This window comes from Stigmatopora nigra, chromosome 9, assembly GCF_051989575.1.
Source record: "Stigmatopora nigra isolate UIUO_SnigA chromosome 9, RoL_Snig_1.1, whole genome shotgun sequence".
Taxonomy (NCBI): domain Eukaryota; kingdom Metazoa; phylum Chordata; class Actinopteri; order Syngnathiformes; family Syngnathidae; genus Stigmatopora; species Stigmatopora nigra.
In genome coordinates, this window is record NC_135516.1 from 12,333,593 (window position 1) to 12,353,799 (window position 20,207).

At 38.8% G+C, this 20,207-nt stretch overlaps 1 protein-coding gene and 1 long non-coding RNA gene across 5 annotated transcripts in view; one reads left to right on the plus strand and one right to left on the minus strand.

Moving 5' to 3' along the window:
- LOC144201134 (uncharacterized) overlaps positions 1–3,373 on the plus strand; it is a 53,094-nt gene extending 49,721 nt beyond the window's left edge. For 2 of the 4 annotated variants that reach the window (XR_013327282.1, XR_013327279.1), the window contains 4 exons: positions 91–171; positions 866–1,211; positions 1,529–1,696; positions 1,799–3,373. This is a non-coding gene — a long non-coding RNA (uncharacterized LOC144201134). The remainder of the gene's footprint in view (positions 1–90; positions 172–865; positions 1,212–1,528; positions 1,697–1,798) is intronic. The other 2 variants (XR_013327280.1, XR_013327281.1) reach the window with 2 other exon arrangements.
- Positions 1–20,207, minus strand: part of LOC144201133 (ephrin type-A receptor 3-like) — a 73,201-nt gene that overhangs the window by 6,461 nt on the left and 46,533 nt on the right. The window contains exons 11-15 of the mRNA XM_077723533.1: positions 14,604–14,671; positions 13,674–13,799; positions 12,897–13,082; positions 4,231–4,292; positions 892–1,101 (exon numbers count right to left, since the gene is read on the minus strand). Coding sequence (XP_077579659.1) covers positions 892–1,101; positions 4,231–4,292; positions 12,897–13,082; positions 13,674–13,799; positions 14,604–14,671 — 652 coding nt within the window. The remainder of the gene's footprint in view (positions 1–891; positions 1,102–4,230; positions 4,293–12,896; positions 13,083–13,673; positions 13,800–14,603; positions 14,672–20,207) is intronic.

The following is a 20,207-nucleotide window of genomic DNA, read 5'->3' on the forward strand; positions in this document are numbered from 1 at the left end:
ACGTCATCTTCATCATTTAAAAGTGATAACATTTCATTAGTTTTTTTTAATGGAAAATAAAGTTTGAAATGCATTTGTTTGTGTCTCCAGGTCGCCAACAGCGCCCCCTTTGGCAACAATTTGGCAGATACCAGAGAAGAGATGGATGACATGAGCACTAGTTGACCAAAGGTGACTTTAATTAATTCATGCATTCTATAATTGTTCTTTATTAATCACCAGATTATGAGTTAACTATTAGAAGGTTAAAATAAAAACATGACCAACTTTAAAAGATAGATGATACTATTACAAGATTCAAATTGTGAAATTTGTGAAAAAACGGCATGTTTTATTTTCACTTAGTTATTTCTTAGATAAAAAAAAAACAACCAAAAATGCAATTAGTCTTTATTAGTTCAATTTAAAGCCCAAATGGCAATGAGTGCCTTGTAAATATTATGTTATTAAATCAGTTTTTTAAATTTTCTAAACCTTTTATCAGCTGACTTCCATCAAAAAAACTAAAAAAATTAAACATAAACCATATTATCTCGAATATAAGCCATATTTGTCACCAAAAAAAATGATGACCGAATCCAAGGTACGGCTTATATGCACACAATTTAAACTTAACATGCATGAAACGCATTATTTATTTCAAAATAAACAAAAAATAAACAGATAAAACTCCAAACAAAATGCAAAGACGGCTTATACGCGAGAAAATATGATAAAATAGTCTTTTAAAACCTTGCTTTTTATGCAAGATTCCACAAAATAACGTCAATTCTTCAACAAAATCAGGACACTCAACCACCATTTGGTTCAATAGCAAAATAAGGCATCTCATTTTATTCACAACCTACGTTTACGTGTCTTACAGGACGGCTACTATGAAATTTGTCTTACCCTGGTTGTGTACGCTGCTTCCGGGTCGTCCTCCAAAACCCGACTCAAACCAAAGTCAGACACCTTGCACACCAGGTTGCTGTTGACCAGGATATTTCGAGCGGCCAGATCTCGGTGAACGTAGCTCATGTCTGACAGGTATTTCATCCCCGAAGCGATGCCACGCAGCATGCCCACCAGCTGGATCACCGTGAACTGCCCGTCGTGTTTCTAGAAAACCAAAGACAAGGAGAAAGATGAATTAATACGCCAAAATAAAACTCCTGCTGAGCGGCGTCGCTGAAACGGAACGGCAATTTTCCCAACGTCTACTTCCAGAAGTAAAAGTCTTCTAAAAATGTCCCTCGAGCAACATTTCCAATCTGTCTTCAAACTGACCCTGCACTTTGACCTCCATTTTCCTGGGTGTCATTTTTTCTAATCTGGGATTTGCTCACCTGATTCCATTTTTTTTTCTTGTTTTTGTGTGTCATACCGGATTTTGATCTATTAGCCCACCATCTTAACCCCCCCCCCCCCCCTTGTAAATGATTTCTGCCACGGGCCAGTGATACCCGTTAAAAAGCCATCCATGTTATCGGTCACTCTTTCCCCTTCATTTAATCTCTTCTATCCTTTTTTTGTTCCATCCATCTAGCGTCGTCGTCTTAGCTTCGGGTCGAGAGAACTCTCAATTAGGTAGATGGCGTCCGTCTCCGTGTCGCCATTCATCACCGAGCCATCATCTCGGAAGGGGGCGTGGCGCTTTCTTACCCACGACGGCGACGGCGGTCGTTTCTTTGTCTGCCGCTTCGGCAGCTGTGGAGTAAGTTAATTAGCCGCTGGTTTTGTGAGAAACTGATTGATTGGAGTGTCTAACAAAGCTAAAGACTTCCTCTATCAATCTGTCCAACGTATTGTGTTCCAGGACCGGTTCGGGGAAGGAGACTAATGAGATGGAGTGCCTTTCAATGGTTGTACAAATGGATGGAGGGGCTCACGAGCCATATGTGGTTCTTGACGGAGACAAAATGGAGCTCTAGTACGTAATTTTGTTTTATTAGATAATTTCTTAAATGCTTACTCTCATTGATTAGTCATAGCATAATTTTGTTGTTAGGATTATTCTTTTTGTACATTAAAAGTGCAGAAAAAAGCTTTTGCTAAAATGATAGCTGCTACTCAAAATTAACAGGTATCATGTCCTAGTTGGCCTAATGGCATATTACCCTGAAAATGTCTAAAGTTAAGGAGGGTAAGGCCTGGTTAGTACTTGGATGGGAGACCAACTGACTGCAGTAACTTACTCTTATGTTACCACTTGCTTACTTAGCCTGTGTGAAGTAGTGATATATATCTCTGATTGACACATACTCTGTAAGTGTGCCGTGGCCTGGTTGGTAAGTCACAGCCCTTGGAACCTCACAACTCTGGCCGTGTGGGTTCAAATCCCGGTTGGGACACTTTTTCACTTAGTTGTTTCTGTGGATTTCTTGTCATGACACTCAAATGATTACAGAGAAAAGTGTAAGCCACTTGGTGGCGCAGAGGTTAGAACACTGGACTCCCGTCTGGGAGACCTGGGTTCGATTCCCGCTGCCGTCGTTTGGCTGAAAATACTTGGAAAGAAGAATTGGTCAATAGAATAAGAAGAAGGGAAAAAAAAAGAAATAACTTTTTAATTTATATTAAACACTTAGTCATACTTTTCAGCAAAAGGTTATATTCCGAACTGCCTTCGGCAGTTCGGAAGACACTTGAAGGGACCTGTATGTGCGAAAGGCGTTCTCGGGTCGGCCTTCGGCCGACCCTCGACCGCTTGCTTGGTCAGTGAACCGCCGACACCGGGAAGCGAACTCACGTTCTCTCGGTGCAAAGGCGAGTGTGCAACCCACTACACCAACTCGTGCCCCACTTATACATAGGTGTTGAAACGTTTTATCCAAGGAAACCGGGTGAAACACTTAGTCATTTTTTTCCACAAAATGCTTCATCCACCACTGAACACTTATACACTTAAACACTTAAACATTAATACTTATTCTTTTAACTGAGCAATTGTGGGAAAATCTTTGCCTGCACTGGGATTTGAACCCAGGACCTCAGAGGTGGCAGACTGATGACTTAACCACTAGGCTACCACCATGTGAGAGAAAGTGGTAGTACTTATACTTTTACCTCTGTCATTTACCTGAATAATATTGAGAAAATCTTTGCATGCACTAGGAATTGAACCCAGGACCACAGAGGTGAAAGACTGATGACTTAACCACTAGGCCAACATCCTGTGAAAGTAAGCTGTAGTACTTGTACTTTTATCTCATTCATCTACCTGAATAATATTGAGAAAATCTTTGCATGCACTGGGAATTGAACCCAGGAACACAGAGGTGGAAGACTAATGGCTTAACCACTAGGCCACCACCCTGTGAGAGTATCATTTTGTTCATTTAATATGTGTCACATATATTACTTCAATAAAACGGCAACACTGAAACATGTTTACACTTGTCTTTTTGTAACCACCCTCCCACTTCAAATATATTGGACATCTAGTACTAAAAAAACTCATTTTAAGAGTTTTTATGTTTCTACGATCTACATGATTAGTCCACCTGTGTATAGCTTGTATGTTCTCCCCAGGCCTGCGTGGGTTCTTTCTGGGTACCCTGGTTTTCTCCCACATTCCAAATACATCCACACTAGCCTGAATGGACACTCTAAAATTGCCCCTAGGTATGACTATGATTGGTCATTTGTCTCCTCATGCCCTGTGATTGGCTGGGAGTCCTCTGAAGTCAACTGGGATATGCTTCAGCACCCCCAGTGTGGATAAAGCAGTTCAAAAAATGAACATTAGGGTGTCAATAGCACTGAAATTGGTTATAGAAAAATACATATTTATATATTTAGTAGTTTCAAAGCGCTGCTGCCAGCCCTCCCATTTCAACTAGGGGGCAAAGAAGCTTGGCCGCCATATTGGTGGTTTTGTATCTTCTAGGGGACGGCTGTTTAATAAATGGTCGGCGTAATTAAATACAGAAATGGATGCTTGGAGCACAGATCAGCTGTAAAAAGCATAAAACACCTTTCATTATGATAGCCAGGCTGGACTTTACGACCCTCGTTACCACACAAACTGCTTCATCCAAGGAAACCAGAGTACCCAAACAAAACCCACACAAGCCCAGGGAGAACATGCAAACTTCACCCTTTAAGGCCGGCCCTGGTTTGAAACCCAAGACTTGTCAGGCCCTCCATGCTACCCACTCTTTTCCACATAAATAAACCTGACTTGTAGCGTAACTCCGCCCCCAAGCTGGAAAAGCTGTGAATGCTTGTCAGTTTGTGTCGACTCACCTTGAGGAACGTGTCCAGGGATCCATTTTCCATGAATTCTGTGATGATCATCACTGGCTTGCCTGGGAAAAGACATAACGAGGCAGCTGTAATGAAGACCAATTACGCGGAACAAAGACGGCCGGCGGCACCACAGAAGAAGAGTCGGTCGGTGCTCTTCTTCTCTGGCCTCGCCTCGCAATAATATAGAATAATAGAAATAAGTAGTCAATACAATAGCATCATAATATAAAGATGTAGTCAACATAATACACTAAAAGTAGTCAATAACATAAATAAGTAGGGAAGTGCACAAAAAACAAAAACTATTGAACAGATAAATAATCAAGAAATAATAATAATAAAAGCTAAATTTTTTGGTTTGTTGACAATTTATTAACCAAGTTTAGTCACTATAAGCTTATGTGAAATTCATTATTTAAAACAATGTTTATTTTAGCTATTTTTAATTATATATTTTTAGATTTTACAAAATAATTTTTGAACTAAAAACACCGAAAAAAATGGATTAAAAATTATACATTTTTGATTTAAAATGGGGAAAATCACTAAATTTAATATGCATCTATACTCTTCATTTTAATTTGATCCTAAAATAGTAAATCGGCACTCATCATTTACTTTCTCGGCCGCACAAAATGATGCGGCGGGCCAGATTTGGCCCCCGGGCCACCACTTTGACACCTGGATTTAAAAAATTAATTAGCAACCTTATTTTTTTTGCTGCACAACTGAAGGGATTCATGTCGGTTTAATTTTAGACATAAAACACAAAAAGACATTTACTACTTTTTCCCTCCTACTTCATACATTTCCTAAGTATCAGATCAGAACTTCTCTATCAGCAAATCCTACCAATCGGGTCACTTGGAGTTAACAGACAAAAAAAAAAAAAAAGTGATGGGGACCTCCCTAGTGTAGACAGCTCATGTCCATTTATTGCCCAAGTCATGCTTTTTGGTCAACATCTTGTCACGGGAAGGCAGAACAACACCATGGAGGCCTCCAGTTAGATTGCAGGTAAAGGCGGCCATGTATCAACTTAAATGAATTCGCTATCTGTGAAGCTAACACCAACACACACACACATTAGCACAAGGACACACACATACACACACAAAGCCGTGGGTCTGTGGTGTCGGTGTCTTCTTTGACAGTAACATTAGTCTCGGGGATAAAAGTGAAAGAGAATTGGATTTTCTTGTGCTGGGGGTGCCGGGTGAGGATGGCCAATCCGCATTTATCTCGCCGCCGCCTTGTATTCCTTTGCTGGCTGTTTATTACTCGCCGACGCTTGTTGTTGTTTTTTTTTTTCTTCCGCTTGTCCGAGAAGTGCCTTTGGGCATGGCTTTGGAAAACTGGCAGGGTTTGGACGCAAGTTGGTGGGATTTATGGGGGTGTGATGCTTTGCTAAATGTTGATCAGTTGCTAAGTGGTGGGGGGTGTCAGACTTTGTAGCTTATTCAAGCAGTTTATATAGAATTAAATGATTTTATTTTGTTTCTAGAATTTTTTTTTCTATTTTTTAATGATTTTTTTCTAGAAATATAGTTCTACGGTTGAGTAAACTTAGCACAATTTATTAATCACAGATATTTTTCTTATTTCGCTCCTGCAGTCAAAACAATGCCATAAATGGCAGACAATGAGTGAACAAGAAAGGTTAAAATGGCCTAAAAGTACCCAAAAAGTCATCTGGAAAAGCCCAGAAATCACCAAAAAGCAACCAACAAACATAAAGTACCCCAGAAATATCCTCCAAAATCAATAGATGATCCAAAATTGACAAAAAAGTGACCTATAAATGACACAAAATTGGCTCACCGCCTGCCATTGATAACAATAAAGGTCCAATTTAATTAAACTAGCCGCAGATACTCATTTTTCAGTTCAATAAATATAATATCCAACATTTTTAACAACCCAAAATAATCACTAACCCCTCCTCCTACTTTGCATCTCATTATGAAAAACCCCTCCAACTGCACTTTTATTTTGAAAGTGCTCCAATTGCTAAAAACGTGGTGTCCATTTCTATCAAGTCAAGCACGTCCACAAGAACATTACGAGCGGCTGTTTGCGGCGTTATCGAATGAAGGCCGCGGCCAAAAAGGAGAAAATGAAATAATTGCCCCATTGATTCACGGCCAGGCAGCCAACTGGGTGATGTACGGCTTTGAAAGACGGCAGATGCGCGGGTGCACCACGCCAGGCCGACTTGGGGGTGTAAAACAGGTAGACACAAAGTCAATAAGCTTATCTCCTGGCTAGGCCTCTCTCTCCGCCCCCTCCCCGCCTCTCATTTCCTCCCGTTCATCCCTCCGCCCATCCCTGGCGTCCAATCACGTGCGAATCTCTACCCGCATCTTTCCCGTCCGTGGCCCTCGTTTGTTCTCCACCGTTATCTGGTCTAATTTCCTCACTCTCGTATCCCATGTCATCTCATCCAACCCCCCCCCCCCCCCCATACTGTAACCATCATCACCTTCTCCTCCTATCTCAAAGGCCCCTCCCATTCTCCTACAATGGACCAATCAGGTGCCATCCTCAACCCCCTTTTCGAGGATCGTGCGATGAGTAACGGCTAATTTAGTGTCCAAGTCCCACGATCACTGGAACGCTAATTAAATGATAAAATCTCGACAAAGTGTTCATTCGTTCATTCTTGAAGCAAGGGGGTTCGCAGGGGGTGCCGCTGGCCATTGTTGGATTATATTATATGCAAATTGTGGCTTTAAAAGGGACCTAAAGATGGGGTTTGAAGTTTTTTTTAAAGATTTTATAGACTCAATAAGTCGTTCATTCATAAATAGTTAAAAACAGAATTACACAAATTTGCTGATATAAGTAAATAATAAATCACATTTTGTTGATCAACCTATTTATTTACTTTTTTATTGATTATTTATTTATTTATTATTGTTAAGTATTAATTATTATCCCATTTGTTTGTTGTTTTTGTTATTTGTGCATTTTCGTTGAACCCTTATTGATTTTTACAATTTATTGACTATTTATTTGTCATTTTTTTGTTGATATTTGTGCATATTGTGGTGACGCCTTAAATCTCATTACACTTGTATAAAATCAATAAATTATCTTAAATTAGAATAAAATTTCATCCTGTATTCTGGATTTTTTTTGGTTGCAGTAGCAAGACAGACACAGAAGACATTGTAGACCTAGTTAAAAAAAATGGAGTTCAATTCAATCTTAAGTCTATTTTTCTATTATATTCTATTCCCTATTAGACTTGCACTAAAAAGAAGGGAAATCAACTGTCTTCCCGAATATGTTTTTCGCAGTACACCAACTAAATTTCTACTGAAACCCGTCGACAAAGTACTTGTTCTTTGTGACTTCTCACCAGCGAATGGTGCGAACACATGGCGGCTTTACAACATTCACAAGAGAGTCACACTTCTTGATATTCTTCACTCCTACGCCGACACCACCAAACTGAACACACACACACACCCACCATCTTGCGTGTGTCAAGTCAAAACGCAGCATGTTGCCAGCCGAGTATAAACGGCAGGCCGGTGTAACGTTACTCATACCGAGAAAGGTTTTGGGCACAATGAAGCGCATTCATCCCGTTCCCTGCGTTTAGACAACAAACATGAGCGAGCGCACACCCGCGCGTGCTGACAAAAACCATCAGCGGCCATCATCTGGACACCTGCCATATTCAATTATCCTGGCGAGTGATAGATAACAGAGGTTCCCAATAAATAAGACCACACGCGCTATTGCGGCACGGTCATTCTAGTTTTGGGGTGTACAAACTTTTATCTCCAAGGGTGGTTTAAAAAAAATATATATTTGAAGTATTAACTCATTGGACATGGCGATATGAAATAACATGAATCTATTTATCGTATGGTAAATAAAAATTGGATTTCCGTATATGGGTCGTCAAAAAAGTGCAGGATTAAAAGTCAGCCATGGAAAATAATAAATAAAAAAAAACATCAACATTATATGCTAGACTGGTCGTTTTTAAGAAAAAAAAGCCTTACTATACTATGTCATTTTTTAAGAAAAAAAAAGTCATACTATACTATGTCGTTAAGAAAAGCCTTACTATACTATTTTTTTAAGGAAAAGCCTTACTATACTATGTCGTTTTTTTTTTAACAAAAAAGCCTTACTATATACTATGTCGTTTTTTTAAACAAAAAAGCCTTACTATATACTATGTCGTTTTTTTAAACAAAAAAGCCTTACAATACTATGTCGTTTTTTTTTAAACAAAAAAGCCTTACTATATACTATGTCGTTTTTTTAAACAAAAAAGCCTTACTATATACTATGTCGTTTTTTTAAACAAAAAAGCCTTACTATACTATGTCGTTTTTTTAAACAAAAAAGCCTTACTATACTATGTTGTTTTTTTAAACAAAAAAGCCTTACTATACTATGTCGTTTTTTTTTTAAACAAAAAAGCCTTACTATACTATGTTGTTTTTTTAAACAAAAAAGCCTTACTACTACTATGTCGTTTTTTTTTTAAACAAAAAAGCCTTACTGTACTATGTCGTTTTTTTACAACAAAAAAGCCTTACTATACTATGTCGTTTTTTTTAAACAAAAAAGCCTTACTATATACTATGTCGTTTTTTTAAACAAAAAAGCCTTACTATACTATGTCGTTTTTTTTAAACAAAAAAGCCTTACTATACTATGTCGTTTTTTTAAACAAAAAAGCCTTACTATATACTATGTCGTTTTTTTAAACAAAAAAGCCTTACTATACTATGTCGTTTTTTAAAACAAAAAAGCCTTACTATACTATGTCGTTTTTTTACCTTGAGGCTAATCGCTAAAGACAATTTACTACTCTATTTAGCATGAACCAACATTAGTCTACGAAAGACGCAAAAAAATTGCTGGTTTACAGCCTTTGTAAACAATAAAAACCAGAGAAATATATATTTAGTTATCTGCTCACATTTTGTACCGAGTGTAAAGCTAACAGTTAGCGGCTAAGCACGTACTGTGACCATTTATTGCATTTGAAAGGACGGTTTAATAAAATCTAGTCACATTAGTAGTTAAATTCTTATTTCTTTTAAATGTGAACACTAATATTGTACAATAGTGATACTTTATGAGAATTTATATGGCCACTAAACGTTGTTATTGAGTCTATCACCCTCTGAATCGGCATTTCGACAGTTATAATTGAAGGCTTTTTCAAATGAGTCAATTGTATAAAAACACACGGCAACCCACATTTCCCCAAATGAGAGACGTGGTGAATGAGATGAAGGATCGGCACCCCCCCGATTTTTTTGTAGCAGACCAATCAGCGAGACAATAGCAACAATCAGATGACAGACAGCAGAGGCGCTTATTAGGGTGGAAGACGACGACGCGTAAGCTGACAGAAAGTTCGCATAAAGGATGACAAATGCGGGAATTGAAAAGATTGTCGTCACCACGCACGCACTCGAAATTTTGCAAAATGACGATGAATACCTAAAGATGGCTCTGGGGTTTTGTGTCATCCAGAACAATAACCCACAATGGTTTACAAGTTTCTGCAAGATTTCTGCAAAGGGAGGTTTTTTTTGTTTTGTTTTTCTTTAGCAAGGCAGCAAATTTGGGGGTGTTTTCATGGCTTTTTCCAATAAGAGTTTCGCCATAAGCACTTTTTTTAACGTTTAGAATTGTTAAATATTCTTCAAAAAGATGCTTTCTATTGTTAAATAGAAATGCATGCATGTTAGCCTTATGCTAAAGCTAACGAATAACTCATTCATGGGTGAGGTGAACTGGGTCTGGTAAAAAAAAATGACTTTTGACATTAAATACACTAAAATAATCCAAAATAAAACCTCTCAAAATTGAGATTTTGACAAGGTAACTTTTTTAATGTTTATAATTGTTAACTATTCATCAAAAAGACGCTTTCTAGTGTTAAAGTTCTTTTGGAGGTGAAGGTTGAATAGTTGCAAATTAAATAGAAAAGCATTTATGCTAGCCTTATGCTAAAGCTAACGAATAGGTAATTCATGGGTGAACTGGGTGTGGTCTAAAAAAATTACTTTTAACATTTAATACACTAATATAATCCAAAATAAAACCTCCCAAAATTGAGATTATGACGAGGTAATATTTATTAATTGTAGCGGGGGTGCTGGAGCCTACATTGGGCAGAAGGTGGGAGATATTTTGAATTGGTCGCAATAAATGAACGAAAATGAAAAGCTTAAAACGTGTAAAACGGAAACTGACCAACGGTTTGAAAGTCATATTCTTTATCCTCCGTAGAGAATGAGTGACAGAACAGTGAATAAATACTATAGTATTGCTATTGATAGCCAAATTGAAGTGTGTGGCAAATAATGTTGAACTCTATCGTCGCATTGTGTTTTATTTTAAAGTTGTCCACACCAAATTTTGTTTCTGTTCCAGTACTTTTATACTACAATCTCTTCTGGGAATGGCTACGGAACGATGACTGCAATTCCTCCTTCCCCTATTGAAGTGTAGTTAGCGACTTGGTCGGCCCTCTTGAACCCACTTGAGTGTGGTGCATGCTAGGTCAGCTTCCTTGATTACATACTGAGGGAGGTGTAAAAGGCCCAGCTGGTGCCCGAGAAAAGGGCCTGAAGGAAATTATTGACCCGTACCAAGCGGGCTATCGTCCATCCACCCACAGCCTTTCGCCCGCGACCCGTCAAATGACGGCCCGCTGGTGAGATTTGTCGGAGGGACTCTATCACCCTGGCAATTCGCCGTAACCACGGGAGGACTGGCTTGGAAAAATAAATAAATACATCAAATTCTCACTAGCTCCCTGTTAAATGTAAAATTAAAGTAATTATTTTACATTGACTTATGTTCATAGATGGGTAATCATGTATCATTCACTCCTTCTTGAATTGAATGCTTTAATCGTCATTATGCAATTATAATGAGATTTAAAGTTTCACCACAAAGTGCACAAATAACAATAAACTAATAAAGAACCTAAAAAATCAATAAGTATGTCATAAATTATGTTATACTAGGCTATGTCATACTCGATGTGATATTATCGTTGTCTGTGAAGCTACTTATGTTAGGCTACATCATTATTTGTTGGGTTCATTTATCAGATGCTGCTAACATATTAGTTTTGTCATTAAAGATAGTTATGTTATGCTACGTCATATTATTTGTTGTGTTAATAGAGATTCTTTTTGTCTTTGAAGCTAGTTATGTTATGCTAGGCTCTGTCATATTATTTGTTGTGTTACTTTATCAGTTGCTGTTAACAGAGTTTATCTTTGAAGCTACTTATGTTATGCTACATCATCTTATGACATCATATGTCCCGTTTTGTGAACATGTCATGTAAACAGATGCTGGTTTTCTCTTTAAAGCCAGTTACATTCTGAAAGGTCGCCTTACGTCCAATTACGTCAACCCATCAGCTGCCATGATCGGCGACAAACGTCCAATCCATCGAAACCGGAATCGAAACTCGATCCTCCTCCGCCGCCCTCAAATATTGCCAAGAACTGAACCCATTAAAACGTCATACTTCATAAATTAAAAACCAATCGTCTACAAGCTCACAGTGTAATTGTATCGCATGACTTTTTTTTTCGTACTCAATTCCAATCGATACGAGGGCAGTCTAGCGCCACGGCAAATGGCCAGTTATTCGTTTCTGCTTTCATTAGCGACCGGGGGTCCCAGCTCGCCTGGTCGCCCGCCCGGTCGGTCGGTCTTCTCCTGGTGAAAGGATGGCGAGATGAAGATGAAACGATAGACTGAAAGCGACTAAATGAGAAGATTAGATGAACACCGAGGGAGAAAGCCACAGCGCCAGATGGACACGAGAGACAAGGAGATAGATAGATAGATGGAAAAGGGAGCGGGCGCCGCCATTGATGACCAATCAGCTCTCTTGTTGAACCCGGCCCGACTCTCTCCTACCCTACGGACGCCGCCGTCCTAACGCAATCACGGCGAGTAAACAAGTGGCTGTTTGAGGGGTGGCCGTGCGTCATGGTGGTGTAACCATAGTAATGGAGCTTTATCAGATGGGGGTCTCGAGGGGGCGGGGCTAAATAACGCTAGGGTTGTTTTTTGTCAACAGTATTTTCGGACAAATAAATGAGGCGGATGTTTGTTAGGTGTTGGAGAAAGGGACTGTTTTTTTCTCTTTTAGTCCTTATTTTTTCATATTTTTATATTTCTTATTTATGTTTTTAATGGGAAAATGTACTTTGAAGAGTAGTACAACCAGTTTTGTTATACGAAGCTATTTATTTGATTTCGATTTGAAGAAATAAAGGGAAAAAAGGGATTCTTATATAAACAAATATGATGAAGACTACCGGTGTCAAAGTGGCGGTCCGCGGGCCAAATTTGGCCCGTCGCATCATTTTGTGTGGCCCGGGAAAGTCAATCATGAGTGCTGACTTTCTGTTTTAGGATCAAATTCAAATAAAGAGTATAGATGTATATTAAATTTCCTGATTTTCCCTCTTTTAAATCAATAATTGTCATTTTTTAATCATTTTTTTGTGTTTTTAGTTCAAAAATCATTTTTGTAAAATCTAAAAATATTTTTAAAAAGCTAAAATAAACATTGTTTTAGATTTTTTTCCCCACATTTTGCTTGGAAATTCTCGAGCAGAAAGAAGAAGAAAATGTCGACTCACATTTAGTGACGACTCCTTCCAGCCTGATGATATTGGGGTGGTCAAATTGGCCCATGATGGACGCCTCGGATAGGAAGTCCCGCCTCTGCTTGTCCGAGTAGCCAGCCTTCAGACTTTTAATGGCCACGTAGATTTCGCGCTTTCCTTGCACGCGTAGACGGCCGCTGCACACTTCTCCAAACTCTCCTACAAACAAACCGCCCATAAATAAATACCTCATTTTGCCTCATTTTTTTATATAAAGACAAGGATACTGTCCACACATCACCGGACAATATTATGTCCTCAAAAAAATATACTCTGACTAGCCCACAGGTGCCTTTTAAATCCATAATTGTCATTTTTTAATCAATTTTTTGGTATTTTTAGTTCAAAAATCATTTGTAAAACTGAAAAATATATTAAATAAAGCTAAAATTAACATTGTTTAAGATCTTTAAAAAACTGAATATTCATTGTATATTATATTTACTGATTTACAAGAATTGAAAAGATTTTAAATCAATTTTTTCTGTGTTTTTAGTTCAAAAATCATTTTGTAAAACCTAAAAATGTATAAAATATTTTCTATTTTCCACTTTAATATGCAACGTAATAATTAATAGCGATTTTCCCTTTTAAAGAAAATAAAGCCCAAATAAACATTGTTTTAGATCTATAAAAAACTGAATATTCAGGGATTTTGACCCAGTTCATTTAATCCAAAAACTATCTAAAAATTATAACTAAAATGGTCCAAAATTCCCCCCAAAAAGACCCAAAGATTTTCCAACATACCAGCTCCAATGACTCTCTCAATGCGAATATTGGTGGCGTCAATCTCTTTGGCGAAATCCCGGACAGCCTGATTGGGGTCTTCGTAGGTGTGCGGGTGGATGTAAGTCCGACTCCCGGGAAGCTTGACTGAGCGGGGAAGGCAAAAAAACAAAAAAAAAACAAATGAGATCTGCCGTCCATTGTGCTTCCACATGCCATAAATGTTAGCCCGAGATGAGCACCTGGCATTTATGAGCCTTCATAAAAGTTTCCCGTTAGCCACTGGTGAAATGTGAGCGCCAGCCAGTTACATAATGAGATGCATAACTACTTAGTTAGTCGGGGGTGATAAAATAACTCATCGTTTTAACGGGAAGTCGTAAGAAGCCTCAGTCGGCCAGAAAACAAAAATTATTGATGCCAAAGAAAATGTCAGCCGTGTGTCATTTTCTAGCATTAAAGTCGTGAATGCGTATGTAGCATTTATGCTAACACGCTAGGCAATTTTGGGAAGAGTTCATTTGGATTGGATGGTAATAAAATATTTTTTTATTCAGATTTAGAGCAGAAAGTATGATTGGACAGCGATATGATAGGACGCCTATTTTTGTCAATGCTAATAAATGTGATTTTATGACCATGCAATTATTGTAACTGGATGAATGACACTGGTAGGGATAGACAGCCAAATTCATTTGGATTGGACACTAACTAACACTTTTCTATTGACATTACCAGCAAAATTAGGATTGGACACCAGAGGAGAGGACGCCTATCGTTGTCAATGGCAATCAAAGTCATGTGATTTTATTACCATGCAATTATTGGAACAGGATGACTAACATTGGCAGGGACATTAACTAATACTTTTCAATTGACATTCATAGCAAATTTAGGATTGGACGCCTATGGTTGTCAAAGCCAATGAAAGTGTTGAAGTTATTTAATTACCTCGGCCATGTTGGAACTGCATTTTCTCTTCATCGGGGTCCTGCTTAGCTTTGATGTAGCCGCAGTGCCTGGAAAACAAATGTTCAAAAAATTAATAATACAAATAAAATTCATTATAAATATATATATTTTTAACCCTTTCATTGCCAATGGCAGTGAGAGCAGTAAAATAATATAAGTGAATATGTGAAAATGATAATCACATATACACACAAATGTTTTATTAGAATTTTTGATTTACATTTTTGGGGGGGAAAATGGACAGTTGTACCTCAACATACGAGCACCCCAACATACGAGCAATTCGAGATACGAGTAAAAATTTGAGCAAATAATTATCTCTATATATGAGACAACTTTCGAGATACGAGAAAGCCCGCCTCCAGATTTACAACGGGTGGCCCTCCCACCTCCCGACACCTAACTCCGCCCCCAACCCGCATCCCCCCCACAGCAAAGCGACCCCAATATTGATCCATCGATCAAGCGGCCCCCGGTCCAGCTGCAAGGAAGTGTTTAACTGATTGCGTTCCGCCCACCCGCTAAGAAACCTGCGTATTTTTCCAGCGTGTTGAGCATTATCCCAAAATGGGTTTAACGGCCTTCTCCGACGGCCATAAACATTCGAGACTCGTTGCTCTTTAAGTCAGCGCGAATATTTCAGGCGCAAAACCATAAAATGAAAAAGCAATTTCGCTTAATGACCGCCTAAAAATGATTTAAATGAAACATGGCGTCTTCTGTCTGTTGCTTTGGGGTTAGGTTGGGGGGGCAATTTTCTATTTTATCTCATCTGCACTTCCTTTTTTTAGATTGGATAGGCGAGCTGTGGATGTGTTTTCATCCATTTTGACCTCAATGTAGTACCCAGAAAAAAAGCCACCACTTCTTGCTACTTGACTCAAAAGGTAGACATTTTGTTGGTAAACATTTGGGACCGCTGAATCAGGTTATGGTTTGGATTTAAAAAAATAATAAATTGATTAAAATAACTGGATTAAAAGCCCTGAATATTCATTTTTTTATAGATCTAAAACAATGTTTATTTTAGCTTTTTATATATATATATTTTTAGATTTTACAAAATGATTTTTGAACTAAAAACACAGAAAAAAATGATTAAAAATGACAATTATTGATTTAAAAGGGGGGAAATCAGGTAATTAAATATACATCTATACTCTTCCTTTTAATTTAATCCTAAAACAGAAAGTCGGCACTCATAATTTACTTTTCCGGACCACACAAAATGATGCGGCGGGCCAGATTTGGCCCCCGGACCACCACTTTGACACATGTATTAGCCGGTAGAGACTTGTATTTTGGGTGATGAGTGTCACCCGCTGATCGGCTGGCCCCGAGCCAGTCGATCGCCAGTAGCGGATGGTTACGCACTTGACACTCACCCGCGCAATCTCGCCAGCGGGCGTGTGTTTGGAACATATGGGAAGCGAGGAACGGCGAGGAACGGTGAGTCACCATGATCCCACGGGTGCTGGTGCACCCCCAACGCAGACATCCGCGTTCCGCGCAAGCTAACGCGGCCGTATTTAATAAGCGCGTGTGGCTTACAGATGTGAGCGAGTGCGTCTGATGGGAAATGAAGACATTTCCATAGTAATTACAGACAGACTCATTTCTCCTCTCCAGTTAAAAGTGTCATGAATCATTAGCGCCGCGCTAGCAAACGCCGCGTGAAAACTGACGTGGCTTTCGCCTTTTGTTTTCACCTGTCATTTCTCCGGCGCTAAAAACATCACCTGCAACTTTAACCCCCGCCCTATAGCTTTGACACCCTATTTTGCTCCTGTTTTCTGCTCATTTTGGATGGAAAAAGTGGACAGAAAAGGGGAAGCAAAGCCAGGGAGTGAGATGCCAAAGGAGTGCTGACAGGCAAGAAAGGACAACCAACGCGCTTCGGCGCCCTGCATACCAACTAACAAGCAATCACGTCGCGGGACTGAGTCGGGGGGGTTGATAGGGGGGGTCGGTAGAAGAATGGGAGGCCATCAGAAGAATAAGAGGACAAAAAAAGGAGAAGAAGAAAAAATAAAGCACGCCAGGGAGTGACACAAGGGATGGAAAAGACAACGTGGTCAGAATGTCAACAGCCAATGGAAGAAGAGGAATGTTTTTTTGTGTTGTTTTTATAGAAAAGGTGGTCAAGTGGAATGGAAGTGTTGGACTGGTTGTGTTTAGGGTTCAGCTCTACGTTAGGGTAAAAATAGAAGAGGAGATAGGCGTCCAATCCTTTTGAAGAAGGGAGGTTGGCAGGGGAAAATGGGCGCTTTAAATGGGTTGGACGATTGGTGCAAAATGCAAAAATGGCCGTCGTAGATTTGAGAAAACTATAGGATAACTTTTTCAGTGAGTTTATTGCTAGTTGGCGACCAATCGTTTTGAACTGGGAGGTGGATTTTTTTGGGCGTCGACAGTAAAAGAGAAAATGGCAAAAATAGTAATCATGTGACTCTCGAAAAGCTCAAAAAACGTGTTTTAACTGAGTTCATCAGACTGTCCAATCCATGCTTAGCATTTCTTGGACATCTCATACCAATGCTAGCCAATTAGCTAACAAGGAAAATGCAATTCTCAGTTAAAATGTCAATGCTTAAATTAAAAACACTAGCCTCCCCTTTTTTGTTAATCATAGCAGCCACATTTTATTTTTATTTGTCAAACGACAAAAGCTCCTCCCCCCTCCTGCGTGGTGTCGAATGACCTTGAAGCGCAGTTAGCCAGTGACGCTAGCAATTAATAAAGCGCTCGTAGTTCAGCGCCGTTTGGCATACCTGCTTTGTTTTTTACGAGCGGCCGCATTTTATCGTTTTAGAGTCCAGTCACTAACCGTGAAAAAAACAACAACAAAAAAACGACCCATAGGCAAACAAACCGTGGCTTTTATATACTGTTAATATTTTCTGCTAATGATGCTAAGCTCTAAACATGAGCTAATTTACATTGTGCACGCATTAACGTTGTATTTATTGCTTTATTATTGGTTATTACTTTATATTGATTATTTATGTTTGTTTGTTATTATTTGTGCACACATCTGGCCTTGTTTTCATTACTGTGGCAATTATTAATGGCCATTAAATATCAAGCAAGGCACACAATTTCAATTAATTATGGAGAATGAAATCGATGGCTTTAATTTGCCGACTTGTTATTTCACGGCAAAATGTATTTTCCGCCTAGAGACCGCCGCGCTAATCAACTCTTTCAGGTATGTCGTTGTACCTGGTGTGACTTTGCGCAACAAGCAGAGACCAAACGACCGTATTTTCCGCACTACGATCCGCAGAGAGAACAAAAATAAATGTGAAAATGTGTGCATTTTTTTGTTTTTTCACCGTTTTTCACCTATCAAAAGTACTACAAAAAGTCAACTTAACTATGTAGAATACTTAACTATGTAGACTACTTAACTATGTTGACAACTTAACTATGTAGACTACTTAAATATGTAGACTACTTAAATATGTAGACTACTTAACTATGTTGACTACTTAACTATGTTGACTACTTATTTATTACTTATTTATTTTGTATTATTATTTATTGATTATATATCTGGTCGTCTGTTAGTTTGTTGTTATTTGTGCACTTCCTCACATTTTATTTATTTTGTGGACTACTTATTATTACTTGTTTATTTTTTGTTATTATATTACTAATTAATGATATTTGTCTGTTTGTTGTTATTTGTGCACTTTTTGGTGAAGCTTCAAATCTCATAATGACAATAAACGCATTCAATTCAATACAATGCATTATTTTGACAACATTCTTATGCTATTGCTAATCATTGAGAATTAGCATGAAGTAGAGACTAATAAAGAAAAATACGAATAAAGCGGCACTAGAGGTAGTGTCAACCTTTCCATATTTAACCTCAAGTTAGCCAAACAAAAGAGCCATATGTGGCTCTTGAGCCACAGGTTAGTAACAAAATGATAACATTTATGCGTCCCCTGTGTAAAAACTGCTTTTTTTTCTAGCTTATCGTCACCAACAAGCCATTTTCTCGGCCGCCCTTGACGTCCACTAGCGAAAAACCCAAAGAATAAATGTTTATTTAACGTGTCTGGCACCAAAAGAGTTCATTTAGCATCCTACTAGCAAGAAAAGAGGCTCAAAACGAGTCCAACCGAGTCCACCCGGCAACAATTTTCCATCTTGTCCGCGTCTGGCACTCGTCCAACGATCTCTGACCATGGCGTAAAAAGATTTACTCGGCTGGGGCTAATTATTAAGACAGAGAAATGATTAGCCGAAGAGTTATGACTAATAAATCTGTCTGCGTTTCATTAGCGTCCTGTTTGGAAACATTTCAATTAGCTTCTTCTCATTAAGTAGAATGGAAAGGAATAAAAAATAATAAAAAAATAAAAAAGCCCTGGGTGGGAATGAAGGGAATTTCAAAGACGAGGAATACGGGAATAGCGTGGAATTTTTATGGGTGAACATACAAACGCGGATCATCAAGCCGAGTGTATTTTTATATATGCAAATATATATGTAAATGAGGGTAATACCGCTAATGATGTCACTTACTTGATGAGGTCACGGTTATAAAAACGCAGAATAAATAAGTCCAATGTGCAAAAACGTGTTTTTTTTGTGTGATTGTTTCCTTTTTTTATTCTTTGTTTTTTTACAGGCTTTTTGATCCATCCCATTGCAACATCTGCTCATTTGCATAAAGCCTGAGTAGAATTGTTTAGCACCAGAGGCACCGCGGATGCAGTCTTTTGCACACAAACACGCGATGGCGGTCGGTCGGTCGAGTTCCAGCCTCCAGTTTAATTGAAAACGCGGGAAAATAAATGAATAATTCACTAATGTCATCATTTGCTTTTTTTAGGGAACATTTCACGCGGCCAAAACCAAATCTTTATTTTTGGATGGTTATAACAAGTAGTTTTATGCCGAGAGATACTAGTACGACACTTATGGGTATTCTATTTCTACAAAATCAATAAGCAATGCTACCCTGACCCAAAATGGCCACCATCCAAAAATCTGAACTTGCTAGTTTTCACCCTAAGTCAAGACGATGACGGTTAAAGAACCACTGCACCGACAAATGGCTTCCTGTTCAATATTATTCATTCATTTTCTGAACCGGGGTGCCGGAGTCTATCCCAGCTAACTACAAATCGGCAGCCAGCCAATCGCGGAGCACGACGAGACAAACAACCAATCACACATATAGCTACGGACAATTCAGAGGGCTAAATTAGCTCAGAAAACATGTTTTCAGAAGGCGGAAGGAAACCGGAATATCGGGATCGAACCCACATCACCAGAACTGCGAGACCGACAAACCAACCACTTTACCACCGCGCTACAATTAAATAAAACTATCAATAATAGTGATTGTAGCCATGAAAAATTCAAGTTTAATCATTGCGGAGACAAACTCATCTCTAGTTACGGGATGTATTTCCGATTGTACAACGGGATGGGATCTAAGACCCCCATCGGCCCCCCCCTCCGCTTACCCTGGGCTTCTGTCTACCCTTTCATTTGCCACTCTCGGCTCCCCCGGCGCCACCGCTTTGATCCTCACCGACATAAGATACACAACTCAAAGCG